Here is a 14878-nt window from a genome sequence, read left to right as displayed (position 1 = left end):
TGATCTTCCTTTTAGATCACATGAGATTAATTGCTAGATCAAGACATCTCGTATGCGCAAGATCTAGTGATCCATTGAAGCTTTCTATAACTTCTTTGATCTTGTTTATCAAGAACTCAAAGTATGCTTGATCATTTTGAAAAGCTTGCTTCTTCATAGCTTCAATTTTGGTTGGTAAACTAATCTCAGGATTGAGAGCAATGTTCGTGGAACTGCCTTTGATTGAACTATGCTGAAATACGTCATGTTCTTCTTGGCACTGAACTCCCCTTGTAAATCCATAAACTAATGATATTAATTTGTTCAACAATTCTTTAGCTTGCTCGGCACTAGTTTCACTTGCTAACCTTAGAGATTTGATGATTTGCATTTCAGTTTCTCTTTTAGCAAACTTATGATCTCGGCTTGGCGAGAGAGGTGGTAATAATGGGATATCCAAAAATATTTTTGTACTATTTTCTTCAGAATCAACCTCAAAAAGAGAATCTAGCGGTGGTGGAGTTAATTCTTGGCTAACTGGTTGAGTCACTTTGATATTCATGACTTTCTTTTCACTTTCTTCTTCAAGCCAGCGGTAATTATATTCAAACACTGGAATAACTTGATGTTGTTGTTCTATTTTATCTTTAGGTAAATCAAGATGAACTTTAAACATAATGTTTCTTTCGCTATCAGGAATCAAATCCTTGACTATAATATGCAATTCTGGGCGCCATTCAGTGACATTGATGAGCACACTATTTATCTCAACTTGATCAAATGTAACATCAAGATTCATTAACTTAAGATTTATTGACAATTTAGGAATACAAATCTGTTGAATCAAATTTCTAATTGAATCTTCACCTAATTGAATAAATTCTTCGAATGAACTGTATCGTACCAAGTGGGGACCAACACTAAACCCCTGAGAAATCAAATTATGAATAGTATTCACAGCTGAATTGTAGCCTGAATCGATTCTAATTATAGTAATTGATAAATTTTCATTTAAATTATCAATTGCGTTCTTTAAGTTTTCACAATTCTCAACATTGTTGTCTATTTCTTCTTGCATCAAATAAGTATTAGCATTAATAATAAACAATTTGTTGATATTGGTATAAGTAATCGGAATATGGGGATATATGTCCAAACATTTTTTAAAACACATCCTGAATTCTTCGATTCCTTCTGTGAATGAATTGGCAACAATCTGAATTTCATCAATAAGTTCTTTCCAACCATCCCACCCACTTTCAATACAACCAACAAAGGTTCCATTGTTAGCTGCTTGTCTGTTGTTGTTAATTCCAACAAATATCAACCCTAATTTATCTCCTTTCCTGAGAGTTCTAAGAATCATAAAGAGAGCGTCCTGAACCCTAGCTTTGTATTCTTCATCGGTTAGATTTGTTTCATTTACAAGCGGCACAGCAACAATTAAATTGAGATCCAACTCTTGTGGTTTAGGAACTGCTTTCTCTTGAAAACGGGTTGCAATGGTCTCGTTCTCTATAACTGTTGCCGAAAATTCAATCAAATCAGGATCAAGGGAAAATTGATCCTTGTAATCCACCCAGCAAGTGCTTGAGAATTTGAATAAGTTAATATCTGAAAAGTTCAATGAATTGTGTATTACCTTATTTAATACCCATTCCCATTTAGTTGTAACTAAAGGGTTATCGTGTTTTATCAGCAACTCTGGTAATGTTTCTTTGGTTAAATTGAGAGTCAATACTTTGTCAAAGTTCACATTATGCATATCTTCTTCCATTGCAATAGCTCCAGCTAGTGAATCGCCATCGTAAAATAATAAATGACTTTCAAAAAGATAGGCTATGACCTCTTCCCATTCATTTCCGTTGGCACTTACTTCTAATTTATCAAACATAACTAAATTTCCTACGTCAAAATCAAGGTTCAACTTTTCCAAAATGTGTTGCAGGACTTTTAACTTCAAATCTTTATCAGTAGAACATTCTTCATGGCTCTTGTACACTCTGGGTGGTTTCACGTTGATAATATACCTTAAATTGCATGATGAATCATCTTTGATTTTAACTTCATCGAATTCACTTATGAGATGAACCTGGGGAGCCAATACTGTAAATTTCTTTGGTGTGGTCGGTGGTGTTGGTAACCAAGCCGTTCCCTTTGGTGTTTGAGGAGTTGAACAGGGATATGAAGAATTTGATGACTCTGAAGATGTAGCGCCTCTTTTGTTTTTACTTATCAAGTCATCAATCATATCACTATGGGCATTATCATCGCAGCATCTCGTAAATTGGTTGCATATCCCACATTTTGGCAACTGAGTTATATCCTTTGCATCAAACATCAATTCTAGGCATTTCTTATGAGCTGAATGATCGCAAGATAATCTTACGATTGCCTCACCTGGTAACGACAACGTTAATAACTCTTGACAAAAGGGACATTTTGAATCTGGTGTTTGCTCAGGCAGTAAAGGTGGAGACATTCCCTTAGCTGTAAATCTCTTTTGTGAACCTTTATCAGGAATTGAAGAAGAAGGAGAACTATGAGCAAGTACTTGGATTCTTGGCAATGGTTTTTGCTGCATTCTAGACAGTTTAGAGAAGAACCTGGAAGGTATTCTGAGCCTTGGTGGACTTGCAACCATTATCAATACTTTAGCTTCTTATTAATTTTCTAGATTTACTAGTCAATTGTAACAAATATGAAGTCAATCAACTGGAAGTAGGTGATCCAGTGAGTTTATCAAGACAATCTTGTAATAAGATTGAGAAGGTTTGAGGTAGCAACGATAACATTTATTACAAAGTTACAAACCATAAAATCCGCTGATTCTCTGAAAATTAATTTTAAAAATTTTTGCATATGCTACAGATTGGAATTTGGATTGCAATGTACAACGTTTAAAAAGTATTTTAAATAATGGATCGGTCGGATTTACGATCGCAAAAATGTGGGTGAAATAGAGGCACAAGAGGTATAAGTGGCATGACATAAACCCAAGCAATTTCAACACCATTTTTGATATTGATATTTATTAAGGTTTAAGAAATGTTTCAAGTTGGTTACCATCCGTCTTTTGTAAAGGTCGTAAATTTAAAATTTTAGATTTGGTTTGAAGTTTTGATGTAACTTTTCATGATACAAAAATATTACAAAATGATGTACTTTATTTATACTTTATACTCTAATTCGATAAAGCCGATGTACAGCTGAAATTTAAAAATTCACAGATTTGTAAAGTGAAAAAAAATAAGTCCATATTTAGTTATGTAAACGTTTAGAAACTCGCTTAGCAGTCTTTGAAACAATTTTTAACCATCTCACAAATCTGTCAAAATCCTCATCTTCAATGGCTTCATTCAAACCAGGCAAATTCTGACCAGCATAACCAGTGTATCTACCACTGGCAAATATAATATGTTTGAACCATGGACGTTCATGTAATCCCTTGCTGTGTAAGAAATTACGTTCAAAATATTGAAGGTACTTGTTATGGTATTTAATTTGGTAGTGCAATCTGATTTTCTGCCAGAATGGCTGATTTGGCTCTTCAAACTTCTCTTGCAAATAAGCAGTTTGTGCATCAAATGACAAGGTAGAATTATGCAAAGAATGCAAATTCTCAAAAGCATGATCAATAACAGTTTCTAAAGTGTGTTTGTTCTTCAAATTCAGCGTATACTTCATCATCATGCTACGTGTACCATGAGGGCGGTCAGGTGCATAGTAACCGTTCGTAACCTTGCTGATATAAACTGAGTCGCTCCAATCATAACATTCTTGAAGTTTGATTGGTTTGGACAACCATTCTTTTGGAACTCTTGAAATGGTGGTATTCAAGTACAGTAATAATCCCTTGGAATAATCTTGTAAACCAAAATTGATTAATTCTCGCTCACTAATTCCAAGAGTTAAGAGAGCAAGGTATTTAGCAGCCAAATTGTGATATACAAATCCCTTGTCGGCAAACTCGGAAATCCAATAATATGAATCATAGTTTGAATGGTAATGGTATACTGGGTCTTCTTTTCCTTCTTGGAAACCAAGATCTACGGAAGGAATACCCAAATGTTCTAAGTAAACAGTGTAATCAGAACCAGATCCAAGAGTTGGGATGTGTTCACCCCCTTTAGCTTTAACATAGTGGTCATATAATGATCCTACTCCTTCCTCTGGGTAAACCAACTCCTTAGCAATTTCAAGCAATATTTTGTTTAATACTGGAGATGAGCCCAACTTGAAATGTTTGCCGCTCACAGCAACATCTAAGTTCAAATAAGCAATAACTTCACGTTGATATTTATCAGCAAAGAATTCACCTTGCTCAGTAGATCCTAAAAGTCCATATTCTTCACCATCGTAACTATGCAAGACAATAGTACGTTTGAATTTGTAACCTGCCTTTTTCAACTCCCCTAACGCACGAGCAACTTCCAAAAGCACAGCAGATCCACTATTTGGGTCACCTGCACCACCCTTGATCCAAGCATCTCTATGGTTACCAATAATAATAACCTCGTCGGTTTTTTCACCCTTGATTTCACCATAAACATTCCACATAGTAGTAATATTATAGATTTGGTCATTATACAAATTCAAGGTATAGTTGCTGTTAGGACCAGTATAGTACTTGAACCCTTCCAATTCACCTTCAAATCCTTTGATCTTTTTCCCTTGTCCGTTCAATTTAGCCAAGATTGGTTTAACTTCACGGTAAGAAATAGGTAAAGCAGGGATCTTACCGATACTGGCATGAGGATCTTGACGTTCAGCACCAGGCTTTGAAGGATATCCTGGAGTGGTTGGATCACCAGGTGCCGAACCAATTCCACCCAAGAATTGTACACTTCCTCTTTGAACTGAACTTTCTTGACGAGCTGGGCCATGAGGATATTGCTTGTAACCATTGGCAGGAGTAATTCCATGATCATCTCCTGGATCAGAATAAAGTAATACCCCAATTGCACCATTGTCTTGGGCAAACTTTACCTTCAATCCTCTAAAGATCTTTCCATATCTGACAATGACAATTTTGCCAGTTACATTAACATTATTTTCCTTCAAAGTATCGAAATCTTCTCTAGTACCATAGTTTGCATATACATACTCGGCAGTTACGTTACCATTTGCAGCGTAACCCAAAAAAGTTGGGATTGTGTCATTACCTTTAGTAGTTGGATCCTTTTTTAATTCATCTTCCTTGAGAGGTGCCTTGTAAATCACATCACCACTCAGATTAACTAAATTTAAATCATGATCATTAGGATAACTGACATAAATCTCATATGGGTCAATGGTTGTGTCAAACCCGTATTCAGCAAATTTTTCTTCGGTCCATTTCACGAGACCGTAGTTGGTTCCGGCTAAATGAGGTTCTGCGGTGTATTTTCTAGACCAGTTGGAGGCTAAATTAGTTTCAAGTGCATCCAAGACAACTTTCTTGGGATCAATGTCTTGTTCAGTAAAGGAAAACTCAAAGACACTATGGTTGAATAAACTATAGAAGCCAAAGAAGACTAAGCATGGTAAGAGAAGGAAGTAGTGGAAATTGGTTCCACTTCTTCGATCAATTCTTTCGTATTTCTCGTCAAACATATTTATTTGAAGTCTGACTAGATCATAAACAGTTTGATGAAAACAATTTACCTTAGAGAAAATAGTATCATTATATACAACTGAAATTATAGTTTAGATTTTTAGGGGGTGGTTCTCACTGTGGCTTTGTTCTCGCGGGAAAATATTTAAGCAGGGGCTGAGTTTTACGATACGGAGCAATCGAAAAAGCTGCAATTGAGACTTCAGATGCTGAACGTGGCTTCCTAATATGGATATCTTTGACTAAGCTTATGGGTCTATTCCTTTTTATCTTTGTCTGTAACTACTGTGTGACCACTGTCTATTGACATGATTATCGGTCAAGTCACTATCTCTAAACCATTCTTATCATGAACTGCATTTTTTTCTTTGTTCGGACAGTAGCAACAATATATATCAGCCACCATCTTTTGCGATAGAGCGGGGCGAATCTCAGCAATAGCCACATGTCCAATTGGCACCACAGTTGTTAAAATTAACTAAAACTTAGTCTCGCATATTTCAAAGAAAAGCTGCACAGGTCTAAGAAGATAGCAATATAGGGGATGCTAAGCTGAATTTAATGATATCCTCTAGGAATCGGTAGGTATTAATAACCCTAGTGGTATTTTACCAGTTGTGAAACGGGGCATTTTTTTTTTTGCAACATCGTATCCTTTCGATAACTTTTGTGATGTATAAATTTGCAATATTTTGTTCAAAAAATGGTATAAATTTTATATTAGAATTTCAATTGAAAAACGCGTAGTGAAGACTCCAAATTAATCGTAGAAGAGAAACTGAATCACCAGCGTTAAAATAGTAAACTGGTAATACTTCAATGGTACTTGTTTTAATGAATCTCGGAGTTGCCTAATCCTGATTGAAGTGGCGGGATATGTTCCTCTTAAAGTAATCCCGCTATCAGATAAATTACTTACAACCAAGAATAGTTACTGTGGCAAAAACACTCAAAAATTTTTGAAAAAAAATCACTCCTGGTAGCTTAGTTGGTTTAAAGCGCGAGACTGTAATGAGTACCTCAAAGTAATCTTGAGATCGGGTGTTCGACTCACCCCCGGGAGATTTTTTTGATCCTAATGAAACCTTTTTTTTTGGCGCTTGCATCAACTTATTTTTTTTTTTAAGATGAGATTATATATTTTTGAGTTTGTGAAAATTCAATATCATACATAAACATTTTCAATATACAACAATAATGGCCGGAAAGAACAATATAAATAAACCAAAGATCAAGTTGAATGCAAACAGTCATGCTAAACATTTAGGAAGCAAAAGAGCTGCTCGCGCTCGTTCTAATGCATCTACCAGATCATCACTTGGAAGATACGCTGATAAAGCTACTACTGCACCAAGACCAACTGATTCCGTTGCCCTTGCATTATATACTGGTGAAACTCCAGGTCCAGTAAACACTATGACTAATGTCACCTTATCCAAGAAGAGAGCTAAGAAGATCGCTAGAAACCAAAAATATTTTGCTGCTAACATCAAGACCAAGAGTGACGATGTGACCATGGAAATCGATAATGAAACCGTTGAAGAAAAACAAAGTAAGTTGGATCAAATCAAGAAGGCTTTATGGAGTGTTATTGAAAACCACTCCAAGAATGGTTACTCTGTTGTGGCTGATGCCGAAGGTACCACTTTGGGAGTTCAAAGTTTTTAAGGAAATTATTACATTGCATTTTTGTACATTAGGCTTTGGTTATCTATATTTTTATATTAAGTTTTTAATACAATAGTTATATAATGACTACTAAGAAGTAGCAGAAGCTCTTGCTGCAATTTCTTTAGTAACAGCATCCTTCAAGAATGATGTTACTTCTTTTGGATCTTCTGGCTTGAAGACAGAAGTACCAGCGACGATGACATTAGCACCAGCTTTAGCGGCTGGTTCAATGGTATCTTTGGCTAATCCACCGTCAACTTGGACATCCAAGTTTGGATATTTAGCTCTTAACTTCTCAACCTTTTCCATCATATCCGGCATGAACTTTTGACCACCAAATCCCGGTTCAACCGTCATGACCAAAACCATATCTAAGTCAGCAGCATATGGGTAAACCTCTTCAACAGGAGTACCTGGCTTAACAGCCATTGCTGCCTTTAAACCATGTTCTTTGATCTTCTTGATGACCTTGGCAGGATCTTTAGTAGCTTCGAAATGGAAGGTATACAGATCACCACCAGCCTTGGCGATATCGGCAATCCATTGTTCAGGTTCAGAAACCATCATGTGACAATCAAAGACAATTGGTTTGGCATCATCACGAGGGAATGCTTTTCTTAACGAAGTGATGACAGGAGAACCAAGAGAAATGTTTGGGACAAAATGTCCATCCATGACATCAATATGTAACCAATCGACATCTCCGGTATCAACGACTTTCTTACAATTGCAGCCTAAGTTGGCGAAATCGGCAGCTAAGATAGATGGGGCGATAATTGGTTTAACCATTGTGATTGCTTCGCGATAGTTTGTCAACGGGAAGAAGGGGGATGAGTTTCAGAGGGAAATACAGCGGGGTCCGCAAAATTATTAATCGTTGAGCGGTATTTTTATTTTTTTTTTTTTTTTTTTGTGTTTGACTCGTTGACATTATTTTTCAGCCAAAAAAGATTGCGGTAATCTAAGGAAGTAACAGGTGATGTAAACAAGGACATTAAGAATAAAAAGAATTCACATGAGCATATTCTATCGTATGGAAAACTTCAACAAGTTGGTCCGTGTGTAATTATAGACCATGGATTTGAAAATTTCCCCTATTGGAAACATTTTGTGGCATCCGAAATGTTTGCGTATCGGCTCTGCGTTTTTCTGTATCCACAGGGACTCGCTACTGCCACCGAAAAATATAAGCCCGACAAATTTCTTCTATCTAATTCCACAGTTTATCCATCGTGAAAACAAACTACCAATAGATCGATTGAGGACGATGTCACACGAGAACAATACTGTTGAAGGAGCCTCTCTTTCTGAGCAACTCTTGGAAGCAGCTAGAAGAAACAACACCGAGTTATTATTGACCATTAAATCGGAATTAAACAACGATCACAAGAAGTTAGCCGAATTAATCAACTCCACTAGAGAAATCATAACCAACAACACAGCATTACATTTAGCTTGCCATTTAGGAAACTGGGAATTTATAGATATCGTGTTAGACATAGAAGGAGTTGAAATCGATCCACAAAATAGAGAAGGTGAAACGCCATTACATTTGGCTGTCAAATATACCAATAACGATGAACCGGAACATGGATACTTTGTTATTGATAACCTTTTGGATGCTGGTTCTGATCCTAGAATTAAGGATAAACACCATCTCACACCAAAAGATTATGTCACTAAAGATCACGAAAAATTGATTCAACTTTTAGAGAGTGCCGAATACGCCATTTCCATGGAACCAACTGAATCTGAACAATTAGATAACTTTGAAGATGCACATGAGGAATTTAGTGATGATGGATCAGCTTCAGAATCTGATTAAGAGTGTTTATTATGTGTGTATATACAGAATCTATTAAAAATGAAACATAAAGTTATCCGTATCTGTAGGCACCCAATTACCAAGGGTTTCCTGTCCTAGTTTCTTGGCTTTCTCTCTTTCTATGTTGGATCGTTTGAACTCACTGTAATCTTTGAAATTGACCGGAGCTATGGCATTAAGTTTTCTTACAAGGCTTTGATTACAGATGAAACTTTCTCCGCCCTTTCGTGGTGGCTTGTTCTTAACAAAAGCTCCGTTCTTAACACCATTGTTTAGAACCTGTACTGTCTTTGTAGGAATGAGGTATAGCAATGACAATTGAGATGGTGACATTTCTTCACCTTGTTCACTAGCCGGTTTATGATACTCATAATCATCACCGTCATAGCGAATTAATTCGAGATACTTAGATGAAGGGATGTTGAATCTAGTATGGAAACATCTGTTGAAGTCATCTATGTTAATATTCTTAACCACCAAATAATCCAAATAAATTGGGTTATCTCCAAATAAATTAGCTGTAAAACAATTACAAATTCCCATTAATTGTCGTAGGCATAATTTATCAGAACACGATTTTGATAGAGTGATTAAACTGTCGGATCTTCCTGGTTTTGTTCGAACTATTCCCAACCTATCGAAATTATTTCGGCCACGCTGCACGTCCAACTTCTGCTTCTTTCTTGCATTCTCTTCGTCGTCTTGCCATGGTTTATTGTCTTTGGCATTAGATGATAAATATTTCATTGATGCATCTCCACATGGTGGTTCTGTTATAAAAAGTGCAAGCTTTACATGCGATTTAAGTTTGAATCCATTGGGAGTTTTCTCTATTAACATACATTTGTACTCTGTATTAGTAATTAGTTTCTCTATTTCATCTAGTAAATACCAATTGAACAATCTAAGAGAAAGAATTTCAGCATGCAAATCATGTACAATTAATCCTTGAGAATATGACCTTGTCTTATTGGGCAATGCTTTGACACCAGTGGTGAGTGTAACGGGATATAACTCGAAGTCATCACCTTCATTGTTGCTTATTAGTGCCACTATACTGGCTAACACAGTCCATTCTTTAACTCCATTGGATCTTTGGGTTGGTTTTCCTGACTTTATTTTAAGGTCGTTGAATGTTTTTATCACTTCTCTGGCGATTTTGTTCCCCAATTCATTGCTCATAGTTAGACCCTAATAGTGCTTACCTTTTTTTTGTCTTTTCTGATTCATTTTTATTATCCTTTTGGAAGTCAATTTACAACAAACCTTTATAGGTGGCAAAATTTTACAACAACTTTGGACAAACTGGTAAATGTATATAATTTATAAACTAAAACAAACGTGAAACGTAGTATATATATATAAATCTTTTCCAAAGTGACAATCACTTTCTCTTTCTTCTAACCAAAGCACCAATCAAACCAACACCAATAGCCAAGGCACCACCTACAATACCTATGCCTATCAAACCATCAGTGGTAATTCTATCGTCAATGGTTTGCAATAGTGCCTGTGCTTGTTGATTATCAGGTTCACTATACAACAAAGCTTCAATATATCTTTTTGCATTGGTATAATCCCCAACTTTAAATGAACCTAAACTCAAATAGTATAATACTTCTCTTCTCATTCCTTCTTCTGATTTGTACAATTCAACTAAGATTGCAACACCATCCTGTTGTTGTTTATAGTGGGGCGATTTAATTAGACCCCAAGCATAGTTAAATTTTGTCTGGGGAGAAGGGTTTGGCTCTTCAGATCTCAATTGATCCTTAAGGATCTGAAGCTGTTCCTGAGAAAGGGGTTGTTTTAACTCTTCCAAGGGTTGATATATTGGACTATCTGACATTGCTATAGTGTATACTTGCTTTAAAAGAGAAGAATATCAATAAAACATGAGACAAATGATCTGGCATAATTTTTTGTAGGAGTCGAGTCACGCAGTGCGATTTGCCATTGAGTGACACATGGTGATTGCTTTCGGTAAAAAACCGGGCCTTTAATTACATTGAATTAGGTTGTGTAAGATCATCTTCCCTTGATCATTGCAGTGAAAAGAATGTGACCTACTTGTCTTTAACATAAGATGCATTGAACCGAGAGGGAGCACCACTTTATCGCGGTTGTCCTGGTGAGGCAGTGCGAGAAAGGAGTATGTTGCAAATTTACCGACCCTTACAACCACAGGAACGAGGCAATTTAGTACTTTAAAAAGTGCACGATATGGGTTAGCACTGAACTACAAGATCGTCTAATACGTATCAAGGTGTTTATGTCACGTTTACAGCATGGTCTAATTATAAATAGCAAACACAATTCACTGCCGGCAGATGAACGGCGTACTATAAATTAGTCAATTTCTGATATTTTTGTGGAGAATGCATGCTCCGGCAATTTCCATCAGAAATAACCTGTCAAGGAGTTCTTACAATAACATGGTCTATGTGTGTGTGTATGTGTGTGTGTCCTGTAATAACTTGTACCGGAAAGTTGCACCCGACGCGAACAAAAACGCACGTCTTGGTTTCGTTCCTGGCATTGCTCACGGCTACAAGGAAAAAGAACAAAGTTGGGCTTTTTTCACCCTGTTTACAACCAATTCAACCACACACCAATGTCAGACTTGTTGATAACCCTCATACTAAACCAGACCAACTCGGATAACAATATTCGTACCGCAGCTGAACTTGAATTCAACCAATTTTTGAAGCAAGATCCCACCAATGCCGCATACATCATTCTTGAGCTGGCCCTTAACCAAGACTATCCTATCGACTTGAGACAGTCATGCCTTCTTCATTTGAAACGACTTGTGCCGTACTATTGGTCAATGGGGTTCCAGTCATTTATTGGTCCTCCAATTGCTCAAGATGTCAAGGTTAAAATCAGACAAAGCTTGTTGGAGTTGGCGACTTCCTCACCAGAGTCGAAATTAAGAAATGGTAGTGCTTACGCGATTGTTCAGATCGCGTCGGCAGATTACCCTGATGAATGGCCGGAATTATTGAATGTGTTGTATAGTGCTACTATGAACTTTTCTAACGAAAATTCGTTGATCGGGGGATTGCAAGTATTGACTGATTTGTTTGACGATTTAATCACCGAAGAGCAATTTTGGGAAGGTGGGATTGCTGGCCAGGTTACTAGCCATATTAATGATATATTGACTGGTGATTTAAGCTCTGAAGTAAAGACACAAGCAATAAAGTTGTATTCCAATGTGGTTGATATTTTAAGCAGTCCAGAAGCGTTTAGCAAACCTCCAAGAAAGCAATTTGTTATTAATCATGTGGCTCTGTCCATACAAATATTTGCTCAATTGTTGGAAAAGTCATATAATAATTCCACTGGAAACACTTCCACCGTCTATTTGTCTGAGTTGAATTTGAGAACATCCATTTATAGAATTCTCAACTTATTACTTGGACAATTCCATAAGAAAATCACACAAGAAACGAAAGCAAACTTGCTTAGTTTGACAATTCAAGATTTCAATTATGTTGCTCAATTATTTGCCAACTTTGTTGTAGTTGAAAATACCGCCAATGTTCCAGAAATAAAAACTACTAGTGATCTCACTTCAATCTCCTCAATATTAAGTAATCTTCTTGAAGAGTTACTAGTTACAGTCTCGAATTGTCAATTAGATATATCTGTAGGCGAAGTTGCTCCACATGAACAATTTTTCAAGGATTTGGTTACTGTTTCCCTGTTGACACAACTGACAATTGAAGAATATCAAGCGGATATCAATGTTTACGCTAGCGACCTTACTGGATTATCCACTGTTTCCCGAGTTCGAGAAACCGTCAATGATGTTTTATCGGAATTGAATGAATCTGATTCAAGTCAAGTCTATAAACGAGTCATTGAGGGTTTAGCTGGCGGTCAGGGAGATTGGAGATTGATAGAAGCGCAATTGTACATATTGGAAAGTTTGTTTATAAATGATGATGTCAGCTTTGATCAATTGGAATTATCGCCTCCAGATTTGCTAAACTTGTTTGCGAGATATATTTCCTATGATAAGCCGTTGGTGACTGCCCGTAGTTTTATATTACTTCCTAAGTTCTTTGAAAAGTTTTCCAATATACCAAAGGAAACAAGACGCAAGGCATTCTCGGATATGATTGTGTTTACAATAGGATTACTCGATAAGGACTTTGAAGCGTGCGATTTCATCAAAATTGCCTGTCTTGTAAGCATCACTTATTACAAGCATGTTATTGACTTCAATCACGACTTAGCACCACAGGGCAAAGACATTCAAACGGCTATTTTCACCATTGTGCATTCGTTAATTGAAGAGTCTGAAGAAGATGGATTACCGTCATTATTGGAAGCAATCACGGAAGCGATTTCAATTGATCCTCAACAAGCAACCACGATTCAAATCGGCAACGATATCAATGTCATTGATTTGATTTTCAAGATCACATTTAAGGATCCAGCCAATGTTCAATTAATCGTGGATACTTCTGATTGTTTAACTTCATTATTGAAGAATATTTCCATTGATAATTACTTGCAAACTTGTGAAAAATCGCTTCCAGTTATCTTTGAAATCATGAACCAAGAGATCAAGAGAAACAACGTTGAAGTTGAATACACCCCTGAATTATACTTGGCATTGGAGTTATTGAGCATTATCATTGAATCGGTTCCTGAATCGCAACAAGAGTTGCCATCTCTGATTTTCTATTATGCATTCCCGATTTTACGGAGAATCCTTACTTTATCTCAAGACAATCAAATTTTGCAAAGTGGAGGAGAAGTATTCAACAACATTATCCAAAAGGCATCCAAGTTGTTTCTTGAGTATCAAGATCCAGAGACTAAACAGTCGGGTATTGATTGTATGATGGAGATCGTGTACAAGTTTCTTTCGCCCGAGTTGTCCGATAGCGCTGCTAATAACTGTGGGTCTATTGTCTACTCTTTGATTGACCAATTCCAAAGTTATCTCACGTCCGATTTGTTGACTCAGATCTTGAAGGCTACTGTATTGAGATTGTCTTATGCCAAGGAGTCAATTACAATTGAGAATCTAATTATGGTGTTTTGTAAGTTGATTATTAACTCGCCTCAGGAAATGGTTGATTTCTTGAGTAATAATATCTCATTGACCATTGACGGAGTAGCCAAATCGGGGTTGGAGATTATTTTGCCAATTTGGTTTGAATCGTATGAAGTGACTCGAGGCTATGAACACATCAAACAGAATTCGCTTGCCTTGGGGAAGATTTTCAGCTTGGGTGATGCCCGTGTGGAAAATCTTGTCGTCAATGGTGAAATCATTCCTTATGAAGGAGACTTGATCATTACGAGATCAATGGCAAAGGCCATGCCTGATAAATACACACAAATCCCTGCATGTTTGAAAATCTTGAAATTGTTGGTTGGTGAATTAGAATTCCAGTGTCAACAACCGAATGCAGAAGACTACTTGCCAGAAAGGGAAGAGCTTGGAGAAGCTGACAACGACGACGACGACGACGAGGAAGGGTGGGAAGATATGGAAGATATTGGAGTTCCTAATTTTGAAAAGTTGAAATCGTATGTCGATTCAGATGCTGAAGGTGACCGAGACTCTGATGAGAGTTTAAAACATTTGTTGATTCAATTCTTAAGAGAATGCACAGTTAAGGACTTGGGGCATTTTAGAAAGTACTACGAAGAGTTGAATGATCAAGAAAAGAAAACTATCACTGAGAATTTAGTCTTTTAGTTTTGTATATAGTAGCAGGGTCATAACCAGCTATAGTCATTTATAGCCATTTATAGTAATTACTACAACAGCTACAGTT

The 14878-nt window shown here is 36.7% G+C and overlaps 8 protein-coding genes across 8 annotated transcripts; 3 read left to right on the top strand and 5 right to left on the bottom strand. All coding sequences in view use genetic code 12, as the record gives it.

The window, feature by feature from the left end:
- Positions 1–16: 16 nt before the first annotated feature.
- FAR1 (cyclin-dependent protein serine/threonine kinase inhibiting protein) lies at positions 17–2623 on the bottom strand (the record flags this gene model as incomplete). The annotated part of the gene is made up of 1 exon (XM_007377921.1): positions 17–2623. The coding sequence occupies one exon, from the start codon at positions 2621–2623 to the stop codon at positions 17–19; it is 2607 nt and encodes an 868-aa protein (XP_007377983.1).
- Positions 2624–3240: 617 nt separating this feature from the next.
- Positions 3241–5574, bottom strand: VPS70 (putative zinc metalloprotease; the record flags this gene model as incomplete). The annotated part of the gene is made up of 1 exon (XM_007377920.1): positions 3241–5574. The coding sequence occupies one exon, from the start codon at positions 5572–5574 to the stop codon at positions 3241–3243; it is 2334 nt and encodes a 777-aa protein (XP_007377982.1).
- Positions 5575–6712: 1138 nt separating this feature from the next.
- On the bottom strand, positions 6713–8066 carry SPAPADRAFT_63833 (ribulose-phosphate 3-epimerase; the record flags this gene model as incomplete). Its single annotated transcript, XM_007377918.1, has 1 exon — positions 6713–8066. One exon carries the CDS (start codon positions 8033–8035, stop codon positions 7334–7336), a length of 702 nt encoding a protein of 233 aa, XP_007377980.1.
- SPAPADRAFT_144296 (uncharacterized protein) lies at positions 6773–7243 on the top strand (the record flags this gene model as incomplete). Its single annotated transcript, XM_007377919.1, has 1 exon — positions 6773–7243. One exon carries the CDS (start codon positions 6773–6775, stop codon positions 7241–7243), a length of 471 nt encoding a protein of 156 aa, XP_007377981.1.
- A 94-nt stretch (positions 8067–8160) lies between the features above and the next one.
- Positions 8161–10940, top strand: SPAPADRAFT_63829 (uncharacterized protein; the record flags this gene model as incomplete). The annotated part of the gene is made up of 1 exon (XM_007377916.1): positions 8161–10940. One exon carries the CDS (start codon positions 8322–8324, stop codon positions 9069–9071), a length of 750 nt encoding a protein of 249 aa, XP_007377978.1.
- SPAPADRAFT_63824 (tRNA-specific adenosine deaminase) lies at positions 8472–11322 on the bottom strand (the record flags this gene model as incomplete). Its single annotated transcript, XM_007377915.1, has 1 exon — positions 8472–11322. One exon carries the CDS (start codon positions 10251–10253, stop codon positions 9105–9107), a length of 1149 nt encoding a protein of 382 aa, XP_007377977.1.
- SPAPADRAFT_53033 (uncharacterized protein) lies at positions 10456–10920 on the bottom strand (the record flags this gene model as incomplete). Its single annotated transcript, XM_007377917.1, has 1 exon — positions 10456–10920. One exon carries the CDS (start codon positions 10918–10920, stop codon positions 10456–10458), a length of 465 nt encoding a protein of 154 aa, XP_007377979.1.
- Positions 11323–11685: 363 nt separating the features above from the next.
- On the top strand, positions 11686–14799 carry SPAPADRAFT_53032 (uncharacterized protein; the record flags this gene model as incomplete). Its single annotated transcript, XM_007377914.1, has 1 exon — positions 11686–14799. The coding sequence occupies one exon, from the start codon at positions 11686–11688 to the stop codon at positions 14797–14799; it is 3114 nt and encodes a 1037-aa protein (XP_007377976.1).
- Between the last annotated feature and the right edge of the window lie 79 nt (positions 14800–14878).

This window comes from Spathaspora passalidarum, assembly GCF_000223485.1.
Source record: "Spathaspora passalidarum NRRL Y-27907 unplaced genomic scaffold SPAPAscaffold_8, whole genome shotgun sequence".
Lineage (NCBI taxonomy): Eukaryota > Fungi > Ascomycota > Pichiomycetes > Serinales > Debaryomycetaceae > Spathaspora > Spathaspora passalidarum.
Note: the sequence above shows the minus strand (reverse complement) of the source record. Positions and strands in the feature narration are given on the sequence as shown.